This window comes from Halichoerus grypus, chromosome 11 (assembly GCF_964656455.1).
Source record: "Halichoerus grypus chromosome 11, mHalGry1.hap1.1, whole genome shotgun sequence".
Classification (NCBI taxonomy): domain Eukaryota; kingdom Metazoa; phylum Chordata; class Mammalia; order Carnivora; family Phocidae; genus Halichoerus; species Halichoerus grypus.
Window position 1 is genome coordinate 80,503,955 of NC_135722.1, and position 21,760 is coordinate 80,525,714.

The window sequence follows — 21,760 nt, forward strand, 5'->3', positions numbered from 1 at the left end:
AAAATGATTTCTCAAACTTTAAGGAAAATTAATGTTGGTTTCTCTCCCTGACAATTTTTAGGGAGTGGGTGGCGAGGAGGAGGGGTAGGGGAGGTACGTTGGGAGTTTGAGATCCTTTTGGGGCGTGGAGGACCCCAAAGTGTCGCCAAGGGCTAGTCAGATCCAGGTGCTGGGGAGGAGACTGAGTTGACGCCCCAGGCGAAGGCACGAGCGCTACTGCGCCGCAGCCTCGCGCAGCCCGGGAGCCTAGTGCGGGCGGGTGGGTGGCGGTGGGAGGGTGACTGGGAGAAGGGGCGGGGTGGCGTGGGGTGGGAGTGCGACGGCGGGAGGAGGGTCTCCCAGCCCGGGCCCGATTTGCAAGCTCTCTGAGCCTGCGTCCGCCTAGAGGGAGGGCTTCCCTGGCCCGGCCAGAGTGGCTCAAAGCACAAACGACTGTCAAGAGTGTAGGCGAGTGGAGGTGCCGGAAGTGTCTGCGCGCCGTGAGATAACTTTCCTGCTCCGGCTGCGGCCCGGAGCCTCCACCGCCTCGGTGTTGGCAGCGACGATGCGCCCTGATGACAACGACCTGAGCGGACTCGCGCCTCGGCCCACCGCCAGAGTCTGCACACTCCTCACCGCAGGAGAAGAAGACTGAGTCCAGAGGCGTCCACGCGCCGCGGGAGCCCTGTGCTGGCAGCGCGGCGCTCGGGGCCCATTTCCTTTGCTCCGTCCTCTAGCGTCTTGGCCGGTTCCCCGCGATCGCGCGTCCTCAGCGCCGGCCGCGGTCGCCGGCTGTTCCCGCCCTCACCGCCGGCCGGGACGTGCCCCGGGTGGCTGCTGGTAGCGTCTGTGCCATGGGGCTGCCTACTCTGGAGTTCAGCGATTCCTACTTGGACAGCCCGGATTTTAGGGAGCGCCTGCAGTGTCACGAGATTGAACTGGAGCGAACCAACAAGTTCATCAAAGAGCTCATTAAGGACGGCTCTCTGCTCATTGGGGCGCTGAGGAGTAAGTGGAGCTGGCAGGGGCGGGAGGAGAGGGCGCAGGGATGTGGCGACTTCCCGCGGGGTGCGGGTCTCAGGGGTGGGATGGAGGACTCGGGGCTTCTTTTGTTTGAATGGGTTTGGGACAAAAGCTGAAGAGCTCCCCTGCTGGTGGCCAGCAAAGTTTGTGCTTAGGTGTTCTTTACTTACATACTTTAATGTCTACAGAGAAGGGGAAGTTACCCACTGCAGCGAGGAGTAGATCCTGAAGAAAGTTGTTCAAAGTCATCTTTTTTTATAACGCTCCTGAAAAATGTTGGGAGACTATTGGTCCTTTTTTGTTGGTTTGTTTGTAATTTTATTGTGCCTAGTTTGAACACTTTTTAAAAAGGTCCTTAAGGTGGGTTTCAAGAGTTTGGCTTAAGGATAAAATGAAGCTGGTTTGTTTAGTGATACTCAAAGTAATTTCTTATGTGTATCAGTGACTCTTCACCGGGCACAATAGATCATTGAATTGCCTTTTAAAAAAATGTACATTTGCAATTTTGCCATTTAGTAGGATGATCGAGATGATCGAAGACAGCATGGCACCAGTGGATTTAATCTCTTTACAAGTTTTTTTGTGCGTCTTAATTTTTGGTTTGTATTGTAATTCTGATGTTGGTCGAGTCACTGGGATTGAAGGTTCAGTGGTTAAAGGCCAACCAGAATTTCTGATGATTATTTAAGTAAACTATCCTTAGGGATTTTTCCCACTTCCTTTCCCGAGCAGATTTTCCCTACTACCTCCTGAGTCTGCTGGATCTTCACGTTCAAGTACTAAGACCTAGGAGAGTCTTGGTAAAAGAAACTCGAGTTTGTCTTTAAGAAAACGGAGTGATCGGCCTTCGGCTCAGGTCATGATCCCAGGGTCCAGGGATCTAGTCCCGCATGGGGCTCCTTGCTCAGCCGGGAGCCAGCTTCTCCCTCTGCTCCTCCCCCATCCCCACTCATTCTCGCTCTCTGACAAATAAATAAATAAAATCTTAAAAAAAAAAAGAAAAGAAAAGAAAATGGGAGTGATTTAACTGATAAGGTTTAATTTGTTACCTTTCCCAGGACGTATTTGCATCTTATTGGAGGTTTCTGAAGGTTTTAGCTATTGAAATGAAGCCCTGGACTCTCCGGCCTCTAATGGCTGGGTGAGTGAGGTATTTTCATTGCATGGAGAGCCTTGGAGCATCTAGAAATACCCAGGGCACATGTAGTAGAACCATCATCGAGTGTATCAGTTGGAAGGTCAGTAACAACATAATGGGGATGTATTTGCCTGAAACTGAGCCATTAGCATCTGATCTGTATTTTGAAGCATGTATTAATGGTAAGGATGGGGCTTATCAAACATGTCTTAGAATTAGTGCACTCGCAAATCCTTTTTTAACCATCCCCAATGCTAAAACATTTATTTATTACTTGTGCTACTTTAAACTAGGATAAAATATGATTTATGCCTACATTCACTTAATTTCTGAATTTGAGGTTAGTACTGATAACAGTATTTACTGATTTGTGAAAAAATAATTTATCTGCAGTTCTTTTCATCTTGTGCATACACAAATGTGAACTCTCCTTCCTTCTGGTTTGCAGTTTCTGGTTGAGGTCTCAGGACTGGCCTCTTCGCATTTTAGCCTCTCCCAAGAGTTTCCCCATCTCAGTGCTAACTGCCCAGCTGCCCCTTGTGGAGCTGCCAGCTGGTCTACAAAGTGACATTTTCTCCTCACTCCGCTCTTGGGAGATCAATTTTAGTGTTTCAAAAGTTGAAAACACTTCCATAGCTGTGATAAAAGCCCTGAAAATGCATATTATTTTACTAGTGAGATTATGTACTTTATTACGATTTTTGAATCTAGTCTTGCAAGAATCAGGTGATTCCCATCCTGATAAGTTTGTTCTTCCATATGTAAAGTGAAGAAATCTTGAGAGTGTAAGTTCCTTGAACATACAGAACCCGTCTCATTAATTTGGTCTTACGCACTTAAATATACAACCTGCTGTCTTCCTAGTATTCTTAGGTTTGTGATGAGAGTGCATTATTTTAATGCTTGGTTATTGTTTATCTCATTACGGGAGGAAAACGTACTATTCCTTATTGAAAGAATTCCCAGTATTGGTTGCCAAATAAAGATTTGGAGTAGAGGAACTCTTGAAGTCACGTGATGGCCCTGCTTTTTTCCCCGCCATGCCACCTTCTGTCCCTTGGGGAGGATGCTAGAGGACTAAGTCCACTTAGCCCTCTGAAGTTGCTCAGCTAGGATAAGAGTGTGCCTAAAGGACTTTGAAGCCTGCTTTTGGTTCTATCCCAGAATCACCAAGAAGCCCTCCTTTCCCCAGTTCTGTCCCTTGTTGTTCTTCTCTGCCAGAGGAAGTCTTTATCTTCCCTAATTTTATGCCTTTCCATTCTCTGTACCTACTGTTTTAGTAAGTGTATCCATTATCCAGTTCAGTTTTATTTTTTGCACTTTGCTGTTATTGTCATTAATAATTAATGGTTTCTTAATATAGCCTTCCTGAAAGGACAATCATCATGTATCTCTAAGCATCTTATATTATTTCCATCCTAGTTCATAGCTTTTCTGGTGAGAATTTTGGCATGCACTCTTGGCTAATACATGCAAAGCTGTTTCAATAGGAGTCACAAATGCTCTTTGATTTTTCCTTCAGGATGTAGGTATTGTGAGAATTAATAAAAGGGAAACCACACTGATGGCAGGCTGGGCATATTAGGAGAGGCTGGTAGGTACCACTCAATGTCAATTACAGGAAGTTTTGTCAGTTACAGACCTCTAATAGAAGAATCTCAATAGGAGAGAATCATCAGTTATAGGCCCCAACAGGGAAAGATGTACATTGCATTTCCTACAAGAAATCAACTACCCCTGCAACTCATCTGATGAGAAACCATCATCACTTTGAACTCTTGCTTTTCTCCAGTGGACTTTTATTCAAAACAACCCCTCTTAACTTCCTCTTCCTTCTCCGTAAAATAACATTGCTCCTTGTTTTTTGGACTTAGCTGTGGTTTTGCCTAGCTTGCTTGTCCAGGATTGCAATTCTCTGTTACTCCCAAATAAACCCATTTTGCTGGTAAAATTACAGGCAGTTTTATTTTTAAGGTTAATAGTTTCTTAGTAGAGTATTTGGAAGGGTCCTTATAAAGGAAAGCCCTGACTAGATGATTTCAATTTTAAATAATATGAAGTAAGATACTTAACATTTTTAAAATGAATGATTGCACATCCAATCTGAGAACATGTGTGACAGCTCATCAAGTGGATTGACATAGACCTGAATTTAAATTCTGGTGCTGGTAAATGCTGTGTGGTAATTGGCAAATAACTTAACCTCTCTAGGTCCTACTTTTCCTATAAAATGAGGGAAGACCTATAAAAATCTTACCACTAGGATTATTTGTTCATTTTGTTACATGCTGTATAGACCTTTGGTGAGCAATATTTGAGAATATTTGATACTGGAGAATCAGGTTTTAGTTCATGCTGTGACTCAAAATCCTCTCCCTTTTTCATCAAATGTTTTTCTAGGAACTTTGTTCCTTTAACAGGTGTCTTAAAATTTGAGTTGTGAAATCATACGCTGTTTTTGCTTACTGATTTTCTTCTTTTATAGATCATATTCAAAGAAACACCTCAAAATGGCTTTCTCATGTAATTCCTCCTTTACTTTCTCTTTTCTTAATTCTTTATACTTTTGAATATTTAAATAGAGCTTTGTCCTTGCAAGAATAGACTTTCCTGGGGCGCCTGGGTGGCTCAGTTGGGTAAGTGTCTGCCTTCTGCTCAGGTCATGATGGGGTCCTGGGATCAAGCCCCATGTGTTTGGCTCCCTGCTCATTGGGGAGTCTGCTTCTCCCTATCCCTCTGCCCATCTGCCCGCTTGTGGTCTCTCTCTAATAAATAAATAAAATCTTTTTTAAAAAAAGGAATAGACTTTCCCTCCTCCAAAAAACAGCAAAGAGCAAAAAGGAATAGACAAATAGAATTGTAGTCATTTAATTGAATTATTGGGTGGGGAGAGCATATCAACATTTTTTTTCTTCTACCCTGCCTTTTGGCATCTTGGGGCCCTCTCTCCCTCCTTCCCTCCCTCTCTCCCTCCTCCCTCCCTTCCTTCCTTCCTTCCCATTAAGTTTTTAATTTTAATTTCAGTATAGTTAATGTACAGTGTTAGTTTCAGGTGTACAATATAGTGATTCAACAATTCTATACATTACTCCGTGCCTGTTATGGTAAGTGCCCTCTTTAATCCCCATCACCTGTTTCACCCATTCCCCCACCCACCTTCCCTCTGGTAGCCATCAGTTCTCTATAGTTCAGAGTCTGGTTCTTGCTTTGTCTCTCTCTCTCTTTCTCTCTCTCCTATTTTTTTTTTTTGGGGGGGGGATGTGGTATATATACACAATGGAATATTATTTAGCCATAAAAAATGAAATCTTGCTATTTGCAACAACATGAATGGAGCTAGAGAATATAAGCAAAGTGAAATAAATCAGTCAGAGAAAGACAACTATCCTATGATTTCACTTGTGGAATCTAAGAAACAAACAATTTAAGAAACAAAACAAACTTCTTTCTTATTACTAGTGCTTCCTCTCATTGCCTTAGGGTGGAATTGGCCAGCTGTCTTTTCTTCATTTAGGATAATGTTTCTCAAACCTGTGTGTCTAGGCTTCTTCTTGAGGGAAAAAAAAGTTAGTGGACCCTAATATAGATTCAATTATTTATTATGGTAGTTAAATATATATAAGCATGAAACAAATTCTTGTGCTTAGTCCTATAATTTTAAAAGCAAATCAACTTATGAATTAAATACAAATAATACTGTGAAACCAATAAAACTACATTTAATTAATCTAATGGATGATGATGATTTTACTGAAAGGAAAGGAAATTTCCTCTCACATAAAGACTGTTGATAATATCTTGTGTGCTGGATGATTCATTTCTCTTTGCTTTTCCCAGTTGGAACTATAGTTCTTCAAAACTGCTTGCCCAGATGGTGGCCTTCTCTCTATCACAACTATTTATTTCTTGGTCATATTACCTCTGTTCCCAAGGCAGTAGTTCCTGGCACTGGTGATCCATGACACAAATAAGAAGGGCGCCTATTTGAGTGGTAGAGGTTGGTTGCTAAGTTTAGATGTAGACTATGCAGTTAATTAAGAATTTAGCACGTTAGCAAGAGGGAAGCACGTAATTACTTGTGTCTACTGCCCTCAGTGTTCCCAGACCTTTGAAGTACTGAGTACTGTGGGACACTTGTGATCTGGGGATTATAGTAAAAGAAAACTTGAGATGCAAAGGCTACATTGAAAGGGTGAGGGATCCCTGCCTTCCATTTGCTGTGTTTCTCAAACTCACCTTAGCCTGGTTTCACTTGTTTTTTCACTTTAAGCCAGTCTCTATTTTGTGTGTATGTTTGGGCCCACTTTACTACTGGAGTTTTTGCTGACACAGGGAAGGAGTTAAATACAAGGAAAAAGACAATGTTAAGAAGTGTGAGACTTTCTGTAGTTATTGTGCTATTTATTTGGTCATCCTTCAGCTTTTAATGAAAATTGCTGTTGTTTTAGGCCATTTTTTTGTATTTAAATTTGCACCTAGGTTTTATTTAGTTTAAATGGAACTCATTGCAGAGTCCTGTTTACTCTGCAAGAGCTACTTCACTGCTGCTTATTCGAATCACTAAGGCTGTTTTCCTGTGTAGCTGGGCAGTCTAATCAAAGGTATGGATGTATAATTACTTCAACCATTCATTTGGTTCTTAAGTCATTAGAATTAGAGTTAAATGAGCAGAAGTAACTGTATCTTTCAAATGAACTGTAATTAATTTTAGGAACTGGTAGATTAGGAATGTGGTGCTTTAAGGTTCTGCTTCAGAGATGTTGCAAGTAGAAGCAGTTACACTTGTGTTAATTGAGATGGCAGCCTCAGCACTTATCAAAGTGGAAGTAATTTGGGCTGGCTGAGTATTTCCATTTACTTCTCTTCTGATTCTCAACCTGAGCTTAATAAGTACCCTTTTACATTGTCTTTATTTCCCTTGGATTTCCTTTTTCAGCAGGTAGTAATTGAGGCGCTGCCCTGTTAGAGGCCAGGGAACGAGTTAGTGGGAGAATGGGTGAGCAATAACCACCTTTTACGCTGCTATCTTTGACAGTTATGATCAAGGTACTTTGAGAGTGAAGGAAACTCAGGTAACTACTAAAGTTTTAAGTCACTGGAAAGCTGCTTTAGCAAACGTCCTTTGAATTACTAACTTAGAGTACAATGTTCATTGTGTTGATGATACGTAAACATGACTCAAACTATAAAGAAAAAAAATAATACAGCTAACGTTCAGTATTACTTTGGTGTGAGTGCCTTTCTATTTAAGTAATGTGTACCTAGAGAATGGCAAATCTTTTATTTAGATTTATAAAGAGAAATATTAGTTCAGAAAATTCATACCATTAAGCCACATTTGGTAAATATGCAACAATGAAATGCTTATTACAGACAGATAAGAAAGGGTGAAGGAAAGGGGGTTTATTTTGTGTTGAATCTTTTTCATGAAAACGGTTTCTTGCCAGATTTGTGATTGCCACGTCTTCTGGCCCAAGCCATCCCTGCTGCCTAGATCGTAATTTCCACTCATTTCAGCTTCCAGGCAGGTGCCAGCCCTCCGTAGCTCCACCTGCCACCCACCAGTTTCAACTGGCAGCTCTGCCAGCCTTCCTTTTTCCTCCAGCCTGCTGAACCTCTGCCCAGCATCTAATAATCCTTATAGTGTATTCCCAATGCATCTGGCCGTGGCAACCAAGGACTTGCTACCTGCTTCTTGCTGACTTTCATCCTGAAAATTAAAACCATTTGCCAAGCACCTGGCTGACTAGTGCATGGAATCTGTGCTTCATCTTTTGCAGCTGCCTTAGTCTGAGTTGTAATGGCTGGGTTTTGTATACGTGTAGAAATTTACATAATATTTTTTAATCTTAATGGTCCTTGAAAGCAAAGGAAAAGGGGCAGGATGATAACGGGACAGTCATTACAAATATAATTATATTAATAGATTTGTCTGTGGTTAGGTGAACTTAAACTTTGGCCTGGATATTTCTGGTAATGTGGATCCTTCTCTATAAGATTACATCTAACTGGGATGTTTGTTTAATCAGAATACATCATAGTTCATATCTGCAGTATTCTGATTTTATTACCAAAAATCTAGTTATAACACTGAAGAAAGTGTTCTGGCAAAATACACGTGTACATCACTCTGTGAGGACTGTGATTTGCTTCAGAAAAAGTGAATTGTGGAATAGTAAGGTAACTTACAGTAGCTGATAATCTGCCAGTTTTTTCAACCATTTTCCTTTCTTGTGGAGGTATGCATGCATAAAAGAAGAAAAATAAGTACTAATTTTCTAGGATTTTTAATTTGAGAGTAATTCTTTTAATTGTAATTCTTGCATGGAACCTGGTGGGAAAAGACTAAAAATAAGGCTAATGAAGTCTTTGTAGATTATTTTATATTAATTATGAGAGACTTTTCAGTTCCAGTTTTTAGATTCTATGATAAAAGTCTCCATTCCTAATGGCATTTTAAGAATACCCAAACATGACATTTTGTATGTTGTTGGTTTATCTGATTTGGGTGAATATCAGGTATGATGGGGGGAATGTTTTGTATTTTGTGAAGGTTAGGGAAGCATCCTGGTTTGGTTCTCAATGTCAGATGATACGGAAAAAAGTTGGAAAAAATGCTGCATATATAACCTTGCTGCATTAATAATATTCTCCCTGAACCTTGGCTTTACTCTGGGAAAAAGTGGGCAGACACACTATGCCCCCTTTCATTTGGAAGTCAGACATATTTCTCGGTAGTGGAATTTCTATATTTCCTTACGCAAATCTAAAAAGCCATACTGCCTGATAGTTTATGAAAGGGATGCCAAATAGTATTCCCTTGTGTGTAAACATATATTGGAGCTTATCCAGATGAAAGACCCAGCTTCAGTTTTCTCTTTAGTACACAGTAGAAGTGGTGATTTAATTTAGAAAACTGGTATGTGTTTATGTGTGGAGAGAGTGATAAGCTGCTAATAGAAATGAGTATTCAGTATGTGTATTATCCCTTTCCAAATGGAAGCTATGTAAATTGATTTTACTTTGCTTTGGTGAGAATTTTTTCTTCTTTTATTTAATTTCTTTATTCCTCACAATGTCTGAATGGAAGATGTGGCCCCAAAATGGGGGATTGTGGGGGGTTGGTGGTGGTTGTGAAAGAGGTAAACAGGGAGAAACAAATTAAAATTGGTTGAGAAAAGAATTTAACTCTTATGGTTTTGGAACTTGTGTCAAGCTTTGTGTATCTTCTATGAAAAAGTTACTGTGTGACACTAGAGAATCAAAAGAATAAGAGGTTAGCCTTCCAACTGTTGTAAAAGCTGGTTGTGGAAAATTTGAGGGAGATGATTCCCATTAAAAACTGTCAACATAAGAGATAATAGGGGGTGGCTTTTTTAGGGGCACACTATTTGGGGAAGATGTGGGAAATCTTCGTACTCATCAAAAAACGATGTCAACATAGGAGCTAATAGGAAGGACTTTTAAAGGCTTGTGTTGACTGCTTGCCAATCCTGGTTTTCCTTAGGTGACCCTTTCTAACATTATTAATTATTACTTGCTCTGGATCCCAGCTCCATCACTGCACCTTTTTTCTCAGTATATGATGTTGCTGAATTCCTCTTCCTTTTTCAGTTTATTTCCTCTGTTCTCTTAAATGTTGATGGTACACAAAGATTCCTTCTTAGCCCTTTTACTGTTTGCTTTCCTTGTGTGATAACATGTCTTCCCAGGCTCCAGCCCTAACCTCATTTTCCTGAGCTCTGGATCTCATTGTTACCAGCATATTACCACATAGATGTGCTTCAGGCACCTCAGGCTCAGTGTGTCAAAACCAAGTTCTTCCTTGTTCTCCACCTTGTTCTCTTTGTATTCTCAGTTCTCTAGTTACAGCCTCATCCACCTGGTCATCTCAAAAAGGAACGTCTGAATCCTTCCTAACTCTTCCTCTTTCCTTCTCTAGTTTTTAAACTCCAGTTTTTCTCTTGACCCAGATTAGGAAATTTGGATAATCCTGTAATTTTGTGCTCCCAGATATCCTAAATTAGATTTTTTCTGCCTGCACTTATGAAATAACATTTTTTTTCTTAACTTAAAAAAACAGACATTCTCTCATAGTCTGGAGGCCAGAAGTCCACATTCAAGGTGTCAGTAGGGCCATGCCCTCTGAAGGCTCTAGGGGAGGATTTTTCCTTGCTTCCTCTGGCTTCTGGTGTTGCCAGCCTATGATGTTCATTGGCTTGCAATGGGTCACAACAGTTCATGGCTCTGCAGTCACATGGTATACACCCTGTGTGTCTCTCTTACATTTTACTTATTCTTTGAAATACAGACTTCTAGGTGCCAAAGATATCTGTATTCTGTTCAGCTCTGACCACATTGTGGATGCTCAGTGATTGCTGAACATCAACCAGTTTACTAAGAAGAGTATTTGGGGGAGGTTTTTGAATATTTGTCAGAGTGAGTGAGCCATGGAATGAGGATTACAAATTTGCTTTTTAATATTGCTTCCCACAGGCTTCATTGTAACTACTCAGGCCTGGGCACACTGATTTTTAAGACTGGGAAATCCAGGTGGCAGCAGACAGCAGCAGGTGTTAGAACTTTATTCTAGTCCTGGTGCTGCTACTAACTAATGGATGGCATTGGTACAAGCCGCTTGTCTCAGAATGTATTTTTTTCATCAAAAATGGAAATAATGTTCGCTCTATATTTCTTATAGGATTTCCTTTGAGGGGGGAGGGGCAGAGGGAAAGGGGGAGAGAAAATCTTTTTTTTTTTTTTTTTTTTAAGATTTTATTTATTTATTTGACAGAGAGACCAGCGAGAGAGGGAACACAGGCAGGGAGAGTGGGAGAGGGAGAAGCAGGCTTCCCGTTGAGCAGGGAGCCCGATGCGGGGCTCGATCCCAGGACCCTGGGATCATGACCTGAGCTGAAGGCAGACACTTAACGACTGAGCCAACCAGGCGCCCCAGGGGGAGAGAAAATCTTAAGCAGACTCTACACCTAGTGTGGAGCCTGACATGGGGCTTGACCTCACAACTCTTGAGATCAAGACCTGAGCTGAAATCAAGAGTCACTCTTAACCAGCTGAGCCACCCAGGTGCCCCAGTTTCTTGTAGGATTTTTGTGAGGGCCATGGAAAGAATGCATAATATAAAAATGTAACATTATTTTCATTTGCTTTAGGCAGGATCATTGTGATCCTAATAATTTCAGTTTTTTTCCAAGACTGCATTTAACATGTTCTTGTCAACATTACCATATTCTGTAGGAATGAGATTTTAAAAGTGGAAATGCTTTAATTGAATGTTAATGCATTGGCTTGTTTGTCTCCCCAATTAAATCTATTTGGAGGGAAATGATTGTAAGATGTGGCATGGTTTTGGTTTAGCTTTTTTCTTTTATATAAATATTTACTATGATCTGGGAACCAAGAAAGCATTAGGTTGGCATTTAGGGATGGGCAGTATAGATGTTGAGACTTTATGGGCATATCTGCTGGTGCTTTATTTCTGGTGGCTCAGGTCAGTGGTCTATAAAAGTTATTTAAATGATGGTCACAACTTGCACTTCTCAGAATGAAATAGATAGCTGGGCAATTACACAAAATAAAACAGGCTGAATTGCATATGAGAGGTGTTTTTTTTTTTTCACATTGGTTTCTGTATGGAAGGCAGATAGTTTAGAGAAACACTTTCCCTAGGTGTTTGTTATGCTGCACAGATGTTTTGTAAATGTAAATATGTTTGAGGTGAGATCATCTTAGTGGTTATTGGTGAGAAAAGAAAATGATGAGATTGGTAGGGCATTGCTGGAGGGTCTTGGGGGCAGGGAATTAGGGGAGAAAGTAATATTTCATTAAGAATTGAAGAGGAAGATTCAGTTGGCCGAGTGAGAAAATTGAATTGAGCCTGTTAGCTAGTTGATTAAGGAAAAGTGGTATTATTGAATTGGTGTCACAATCACCAGGAGAGGATATTTGGATGGTACCACAAGGACAAAACAGAACATTTAAAAAACAACAAAAGATGTTTCTTAAGGGATCTATGAGTTTAAAGGGAGCTTTGCCCTGAAGTTGGGGGGGAAGTAGGGAGCAATGAATAGGAAATCTAGACTTTGGGGACAGCTTGCTAAGGGCAGCAGGTCTGGAAAAAGCCAGCTTCAGGGGTTAAAGAAAGAGAATACAGATTTTTAATAATCCCGAACAAGGAATAGCAGCGAGTGAGTGAGAATGACAGCCTCTAGGTTTGCCAGGTTTAAACTCCGTTGGGTGCATGTCCTTTTCTTCCCATTATTTCCTTGGTTCCTCAAACAGCTCTGATGGAAATTAGAGTTCTGTGGATATTCACAGCTGGCTGAGTATGATGTTTTATGACATCCACTGATGAGAGGGGATGAAAGAGGATGAAACAAGGATGCAGAACCAGGGTGTCAGTTGCAAGATACTCTTCCTACTTTAAGTCCTAAGATTATGTTTTAGGCTTATTTTCTTTTCTGAGATTGTGCTCTGCACTTCTGTCACAACGTACCTTAACTCAAGCTAATCCCATTTTATGCAAATAATCTGAACATTAAATCTGTCTAAAAGAAACAGAGGGGTTTTTCTTGCGTTTAGTTTAGCATTACCATTCACACAAGTGCAGTGCTAATAATGCTTAATCTTTAATATTGGAACATTTTAATGTAAAGTAGGTTCCTTGAAGATTTAACACTAACAACAGTCAATCTGGTGTAGTAGAAAGAGCCTGGGCTTTAGAATCTGAACAATGCTTTTCAGTTCTACTTCAGACACTTATTAGCTATGTGGCTATGAGTAAGTTACTTGGCTTCTTTTGTGGTTTCCCTTGTCTGTAATATGGGAGTAATATTTATTTCATATGCATATTTTCAGGATTAAATATGATAACGTACAAAGTGTCGAGCACAGTGTGGTACTTGGTATTAAATACTAATTTTCTCATCTATCTCATTCCTTGCTAATTTTGAGATTAGGTAGTGAAATTAGACCATTGTTATAAACAATAACCACCACCACATTTTATTCAAAAAAGGATCTGAGGTGGCTTTCTTTTTTTTTTTTCAGTTTTCAGTTTTTTTTTTTATTATGTTATGTTAATCACCATACATTACATCATTAGTTTTTGATGTAGTGTTCCATGGTTCATTGTTTGCGTATAACACCCAGTGCTCCGTGCAGAACGTGCCCTCTTTAATACCCATCACCAGGCTACCCCATCCCCCACCCCCCTCCCCTCTAAAACCCTCAGTTTGTTTTTCAGAGTCCATTGTCTCTCATGGTTCATCTCCCCCTGAGGCGGCTTTCTAAGCAAAATCTTTACATTACCTGGACAAATGCACTATATACATATATATATATATATACCCACACACATATATATATATAGAACACTATATTTAATGTTGATATAAGACCTCTAGACCATGTATCATTACTTGTTATCATGAATATGGCTCGCAGGGAGAGTAAGCCATTGCTTCTGTGGAAAGCTTAGCTATCTTCTTAAGGACGTTTCCATATCTGAGATTTTATGATTTTGTAAAAAGAAAATGACATTCATCACTTTTTATTTTGATTATTTGATTATTTGCCTGTTTTTCTCCCTAGAAAGTTATCTTCATAAGAGTTGCCACCAAATCTTTGGGATTCTGGAGCTGGACGCATGATACATTTTTCATCAGTGTATTAGCTTTAAGGAAGTTGTGTCAAACTAATATTTGGAAATATATAAATTCAAAAGTTGTCACTACCCACTTAATGGTGGAACCAATTCTGAAACTTTATATATGAAGACAAATATTTTAGTGAAAAATCCTTTGCATATTATGTAGATTTACCAGAATGAGATTGATTAGAACAGGTTTATTCAATAAATTGATATTGATCAGTGACAATATTTAGTATCTCAAATACAAGAGACATTGCTAAGAAAATGAAATTGTACAAATGATTTATGTTTGTTTGTAACAAAGTATTGCATATATTATTTTTGAGGTGCCAGTTCAGAGTGTTGATTTTAATTGTGTAGGAATAACTTTTTAAAAAATACCATTCATTATTGAGATGTATATTTATTATATATAATTATTCATTATTGAGGTGTAGTTTATTGCCATAAAGTTCATCCTTTTAAAAGTGTATAATTCAGTGTTTTTTTCATGTGCTTATTGAGTTGTGTAACCATCATCACTAATTATATTAAAACATTTTTTTTCTGCCTTATTGAGGTATAATTGACAAAATTGTGAGATACTTAAAATGTGTATCATGGTGATTTGATATCTGTATACATTGTGAATGGATTCCTGCCACTAGTTAATTAACACATCTATCCATCACCTCACATATTTATCCTTTTTTAAGTGAGAACATTTGAATTTGACTCTCTTAGCAAATTTCATTATATAATACAGTATTATTGACTATAGTCACTATGTTTTAAGTTAGATCCTTGTGCCTAATTCATCTTATAGCTGAAAGTTTGTATCTTTATCAACCTCTCTCTGTTTCTCCTAACTCCCATACCCTGGAATCTACTAATCTTCTCTTTCTCTGACTTTGCTTTTTTTTTTTTTTTTTTTTTTTGATTCTACGTATAAGTGATATCATACAATGTCCTTCTCTTTCTGGCTTATTCTCCTTAGCATAATGCCCTCACAGTCCATCCATGTTGTTACAAATGGCAGGATTTCCTTTTTTCTCATAGCTGAATAATATTCCATTGTATATATGCACTACATCTTTTTTATTCATTCATCTTTTGGTAGACCCTTAGTTTGTTTCCTATCTTGGCTATTGTAAATAATACTGCAGTCGATATTCTAGTACAGGTATCTCTTCAATATTCTGTTTCTATTTTCTTTGAATATATACACAGAGAGGGGATTGCTGGATCATGTGGTAGTTCTATTTTTAATTTTTTGAGGAACGTCCATACTGTTTTCCATAGTGGCTGAACTAATTTACAGTGCAGAAGGGTTTCCTTTTCTCCATATCCTTGCCAACACTTACCTCTTGTCTTTTTGATGATAGTCATTTTAACAGGTGTGAGATGATACCTCATTGTGGTTTTGATTTGCATTTCCCTGATGATGAGTGATGTTGAGCACCTTTTCAGTGTCTGTTGGCCATCTGTCTGTCTTTGGAAAAATGTCTGTCAGGTCCTCCACCCATTTTTCAATCAGATCGTTTGTTTGCTATTAAGTTATATGAATTCTTTATATGTTTTGGAACCACTATCTAATTTTAGAATAGTTTCATTTGCCCCAAAAGAAATCCCATACTCTATTTTCTCTCTTCCCTAGCTTCTGGCAACTCTTACTAATACACTTTCTGTTTCTATAGATTTGTCTGTTTTTTTTTTTTTTTAAGATTTTATTTATTTATTTGACAGAGAGAGACACAGTAAGAGAGGGAACACAAGCAGGGGGAGTGGGAAAGGGAGAAGCAGGCTTCCCGCGGAGCAGGGAGCCTGATGTGGGGCTCAATCCCAGGGCCCTGGGATCATGACCTGAGCCGAAGGCAGACGCTTAACGACGGAGCCACCCAGGCACCCCGATTTGTCTGTTCTGAACCTTTTTTTGTATAAATAGAATGATGCAATCTGTGGTCTTTTGTGAATGACTTCTTTCACTTAGCATGTTTTCAAGGTTCATCCATATTTTAGTATTTATTGGTATTTTATTCCTTTTTATTGCCAAATATTCAATTTATGGATATACCACACATTCTTTTTACCCATTTACTAGTTGAAGGCCATTTTGGTATTTCCATATTATTATTATTGCTATTATGAATAATGCTACAAACATTCATGTGCCTGTCTTATGTAGACATATTTTCATTCTCCTGGATATATCCCTAGGCACAGAGTTGTTGGGTCATATAATAACACTGTGTCAGAACTCACCTTTATAAATAGAAACTTAGTAGGTTTATAGGCATTTACATTACATTCTTTATGATAGAAAGCAGTCTGAAAGCTAAATGTGTATTTAAAGCAAAGTTATAACTTCCCCAAACAAATTCAGATATGGCCTTTATATTTGTTGGAGAAAACAGAATCACTTGGTGGATATTTAAGGAGGAAACATTTCCATGTTCTTTTAATTTTCATTATATGTGGATAAGTATTTAAAAATCTCATAATGTAAATACAGGGCAATAGCAATTTTTACATATGTGCAAAGAGTGGCAAAACAAGTGGAGAGGAGAGAACAAGGAGTGATGGGCCAGGAGAGATGTGAAGAAGAAAGAGAGAATGGAACATTGACTTACATACTCCTTCAGCATATTTATTAGCACTTGATGTATATCAGATATTGTTCTAGGCCTTGGAAATACAGAGCAGAGGTCCAGCTCTTCTGGGTTTGCATTTACTGAGGGCAAGCTATTGATATTGTATGGTGTGTCTGTGTTGTTACTGCTTGGTGCTAAGACTTAATAGGTATCATGTGTACCTTTTATTTCCTCAGATCGCCTTTCACTGTTAGGCGGGTTAACTCATGCATATCTCCATTATAGCGGTCAACACATAGGGATCTCATATGAGGATGTGAATATCCATTCTTTTTAAAAAATATTTTATTTATTTATTTATGTATTTATTTGACAGAGAGAGAGAGAGGGAGGGAGAGAGCACAAGCAGGGGAAGCAGCAGAGGCAGAGGGAGAAGCAGGCTCCTGGCTGAGCAGGGAGCCCAATGTGGGGCTCGATCCCAGGACCCTGGGATCATGACCTGAGCGGAAGGCAGACGCTTAATGACTGAGCCACCCAGGTGTCCATGAATATTCATTCTTAATTGACTCTAGACTAGATACCGTGTGTGTGTGTGTGTGTATGTGTGTGTGTTTGTGTGTGTGTATGTGTTTGTGTGTGTGTCTATGCATGCATGCACACACAGACACACACACACTAATTGTAAGTCACTCTCTTTCTTAAACTCTGGTTTCCTCATTTTTACAGTGGGGATAATAATAATAATACCTACTTTTTCATGAGGGTTTCACAGGTCTTGTAAGCCCTACCTAGCACATTACCTGGAATGTAGAAATCAGTAAATGGTTGCTATTCTAATCACAGTGTATTTTTTTTCACAGTGTATTTTTTTTAACAGGTAAAATGAAGTAACCTCAATATTAAAAACATTTAAAATGGGAAACATCCTCTGTGCTTTTCATGATGATTAACTTGATTTTATTTTTATTTAACCTTCCATGTCTACATGAATACACTTAAAAAATATAAATACAATCATAATATATATATCATTTATATATAAATTTATACCATCTTTCAGATATTTTTCTTGCTTCATTTTTTTTACTATTAGCATTTTTATGACTAAAAGTGCTCAGATTGGTGATATTTATGTATAAGTAACTCAAAGCAATCTACATTTGAAATGTAAGTAAAACCAGAGTGGGTTACATTTTGAGTAAAGAAACATCTGCAGTTTGCTACAGTTCACCAAAAGGAAATTGGATCATGTATCAACTATGTGATCCAATAAGACTTTCATCTTTTAAAGAAATTTCCCTGCCTGCCTAAAATCTGCATTCATCTGTTATTCTGAAATGAAGTCTGTGGTATATAGATTGTGACACGGAATTTGGTGAACCTCAACATACTTTGCAGCTGCTGCATCTGCTGGAATTTAACTGGAAATCAGAAACAACTATTTTTGAAACTTCTTCAGGCTCACGCATTTTAGATTTCTTCTTTTTCGTAATGTGGACTGTTTGTCCTTGCATGTTTCTTTTCAGGTTCCCAATTATTAGTCCTTTGGAATTACAAATCACTTCATCTTTTACAAACAGTATTTTTTATTTTTTTTTTATTTTTTTTTATTTTTATTTTTTTAAAGATTTTATTTATTTATTTGAGAGAGAGAGAGAGCGCAAGAGGGGGTAGGGTTAGAGGGAGAAGCAGACTCCCCGCCGAGCAGGGAGCCCGATGTGGGACTCGATCCCGGGACTCCGGGATCATGACCTGAGCCGAAGGCAGTCGCTTAACCAACTGAGCCACCCAGGCGCCCTACAAACAGTATTTTTTAAAGGAGTTACTTACTAAATTAGTCTGAGAGGAGAAACAAGCCCCTTAGGATATCTTTTTCGCTCTTTCTGACCAGTTGTTCTGTTTAACTCCATTGCATCAGCCCCCTCAAATTATACATGTGCATGTACTCGTATCCCAGGTTCCCCTAAACTATTGTTTGTGTCTCTTTCTTCCTTTTTTTTTTAATTTAAAGATTTTATTTATTTATTTGACAGAGAGAGACACAGCAAGAGAGGGAATACAAGCAGGGGGAGTGGGAGAGGGAGAAGCAGGCTTCCCGCTGAGCAGGGAGCCCGATGCGGGGCTCGATCCCAGGACCCTGGGATCATGACCTGAGCCGAAGGCAGACGCTTAACGACTGAGCCACCCAGGCGCCCCTGTGTCTCTTTCTTTATGTTCAGTACTCTGTCAGGCACATATTTATTTACAGGTAACTGTTGAATACATGGCTGTGTTGACTTTGTGAAAGTTCAACCCTGAGATATGCTAAAGCTGAGGATACTGGGGTCATCGTTTTACTGGACTGTTGCATTGTTGACCATACCATTCCTTGCTTCCTGAAGCTTCTCCTTGGACTTTTGTGGAGCCACATATATTCTCTTACCATTCTTTTCATCAACTTTTCAACTTTTTCTTCTTAGTCTTCCAGAGTTCCTTCAGTTCTTCCTTCCTCTTGAATGTAGGTGTTCATATTGTCCAATGAGAACCTTTTTCTCAATAGATGTAAGTTGGTGATGAATATTTATCCATAACGAATGGTTATGTATCTGTAAGATAAATGGGGAAAGAAGATGGTTAGGACGTCGTTAGATAAATGAACACTAGACATAGGACAGTTGAGTAGCCAAAGGATAAATACAGCTGTTAACTTTTACCAGGAATCAGAGAAATGCAAATGAATAGAGTGAGGTATCTATGTTTATCTATTAACTTAGCTAAAAAGATTTTTAAAAATGCCTTTTGCTAATTAGGGTGTACCAAAACTCTGACCTTCATTATGCTGCTGATAGAATTGTAAATTGGTAATAAGTGTCAAGGACCTTAAAGGGTTTATACTCACTGATACAGTGATCCCAATTATGGTACTTTTTCTATAGCAGGTAATATTGATTTCCTACCCAGTATCGATGCCCTTTCATTCCTTCTATAATAATGTGGAGTTTGTTCAGCAACATAAACCTACCCCCAGGTCAGGGGTAAATCCTGATTAGTTGAGTCACTCATTGTAACCCATTTCCCCTTGCTAGGGATGGCAGGCATTTCAACTTTTATTTTATTTTATTTTTTTTTATTTTTAAAGATTTTATTTATTTATTTGAGAGAGAGAGAATGAGAGACAGAGAGCATGAGAGGGAGGAGGGTCAGAGGGAGAAGCAGACTCCCTGCCGAGCAGGGAGCCTGATGCGGGACTCGATCCAGGGACTCCAGGATCATGACCTGAGCCGAAGGCAGTCACTTAACCAACTGAGCCACCCAGGCGTCCCGCATTTCAACTTTTAAATAACCCACAGCGCCCCTATGAGTTTGTTGTGGTACTGCATGCAGTTTGGAAACTGGTCCTGACCTATGTAAATGATTAAAATTTACTTATAATAGAAAATAATTAGAAATGCCTTAACTAGTTTAGTAGATTTTAACATTGACTACCCATCTAGTCAATTAAACATAAGTCTTATAAGTCTAAGTTACAGAAAAGCAAGATACAGAATTGTATACATGCTTTTGTCATTATGAGGAAAAAACATGCCTGTGAAAAAACTTAGTAAAATCTACCAAAAAGAAATGCTGTGTGTAAATGCACTAGGGTGGCGATAGAGATTCCTACCCCCCACCTCTAATCCAGTAATGGAGTAAAGGAAATTAATGAGAACCTAGAGGGAGGTGTTGGAGAGCGGGTCCTACTAGTTGCCCCCCGGCAGAGCTTTGACAGCTATGATTACAGATGTGCTCACTATTTCCAGCATGGTGTGTCGAGGTGGGGAGAATGGGGTGCGAGGCCATAAGCTCTCAAGTTCTAGCCAATTACTGAGAGTTGGTGAGGTACAAGCTCAGATAAATAACATTCATTCTAGTCTACTCTTAACTGCACTTCCTTCCAATCCATTATAACAGTTATCTCTAAATAATTTGATAGTGATTTCCTTAATTTATAGCCTTCATATCTTTTCCCTACTTGCTTTTCCACTTTCCAGTTTCTGGCTATTTAATTTGCTTTCTCTTTTATCCAGCTATCTTTGAGCACTTTCTCTTTTCATTCTTTTAAAAATGGCATATCTAGGCTATCATAAAATATACATATCCAGGTTTGAGCTGTTTTGTTTGCTTATGATAAGCACACTGTTTTCATGGACAAATTAATTATACCTGGTGTTTTGTTAAAATATAATTAGTATTAATAACCATAAGGGTTCTCCTGGACAACAGATTTAAGTTTTAAGGATGTTGAGAATATATTTCTGGTGAGGGTTTCAGCACAGAACCTATGGTGAGTTTGATTTCTTTTGTAATATTTTGTAAACTACTGGATGAAAATGAATGTCCTGTGAAAATAGGATTTTACTGTCTTCTAGGTAACAGATATTGAGGCAGATAGGTGAGGGTTAAAAGGAGAAAAGCTCGAGACTCAGAGATCATGAAATGAGAGTTACTATCTGGTAAGACTGGGCATCAGTTAAACCATCCTGGGCATGGATCCTGACCATTGAGTGAGGCCTTAGCTCTCCTTGAGGCTCTTTCCTCTACTTTAACTTGGGGATCACCATCTTTGCCACACTTATTTATTATGATAATGAAATCCACTCATTTATCAGATCAAGCTAAGAGCATTCTAAAGTGAAAGGTCCAAAAAATGATAATATGATTTCTCTTTAATTTCTGCTAAAAAATACTTAAAAATTGTAAAGCATTTAGTTGAGAGGAATTTGGTGTAATAAAACATCAGCTATTTATTGGCTATACTTTAGGGATTTCTGTAGGGAATTTGCAAAAATATTTTCCTTTGGAAGTATCACTCTAAGTGGTCTGCTTTATTCATTGTCTTTCCATGCCAAGCTTAAATGCAAGCAAATTTGTTGCATTCTGTTTATTTTGGTAAGCCTTGGGTTTGTATTTTTAACATGGCTTGAATTTTATTTATTAGTCATCTTTTCTAACAAAATTGTTATATCACAATCGTCTTATCTATTCTTTTTTTTTTTTAAGATTTTATTTATTCATTTGAGACACAGAGATAGAGAGAGAGAGAGAGAGCACGAGCAGGGGGAGAGGCAGGGGGAGAGGCAGAGGGAGAGGGAGAAGCAGGCTCCCCGCTGAGCCAGGAGCCCGATGTGGGGTTCGATCCCAGGACCTTGGGATCATGACCCGAGCCGAAGGCAGATGCTTAACCATCTGAGCCACCCAGATGCCCCAATTATCTATTCTTTTTTTAATGAAAAAGAAAGGATAATTTAAGGCAAGAATTTTGGCTAGTGGGCTCCGTCTGGCCACTCTGAACAGATATGGTTTTGTAATATGGTATCAATATCCTGTGTTTTCTGTTATTTAAATCATGAGTAACCATAG

General features: G+C 39.0%; 1 protein-coding gene across 3 annotated transcripts in view; it reads left to right on the forward strand.

Moving 5' to 3' along the window:
• The first annotated feature begins 322 nt into the window (after window positions 1-322).
• Window positions 323-21,760, forward strand: part of ARHGAP42 (Rho GTPase activating protein 42) — a 289,588-nt gene continuing 268,150 nt past the window's right edge. For all 3 annotated transcript variants that reach the window (XM_036081768.2, XM_078058735.1, XM_078058736.1), the window contains exon 1: window positions 323-987. In XM_036081768.2, coding sequence (XP_035937661.1) covers window positions 834-987 — 154 coding nt within the window. In that variant the 5' untranslated portion in view covers window positions 323-833. The remainder of the gene's footprint in view (window positions 988-21,760) is intronic.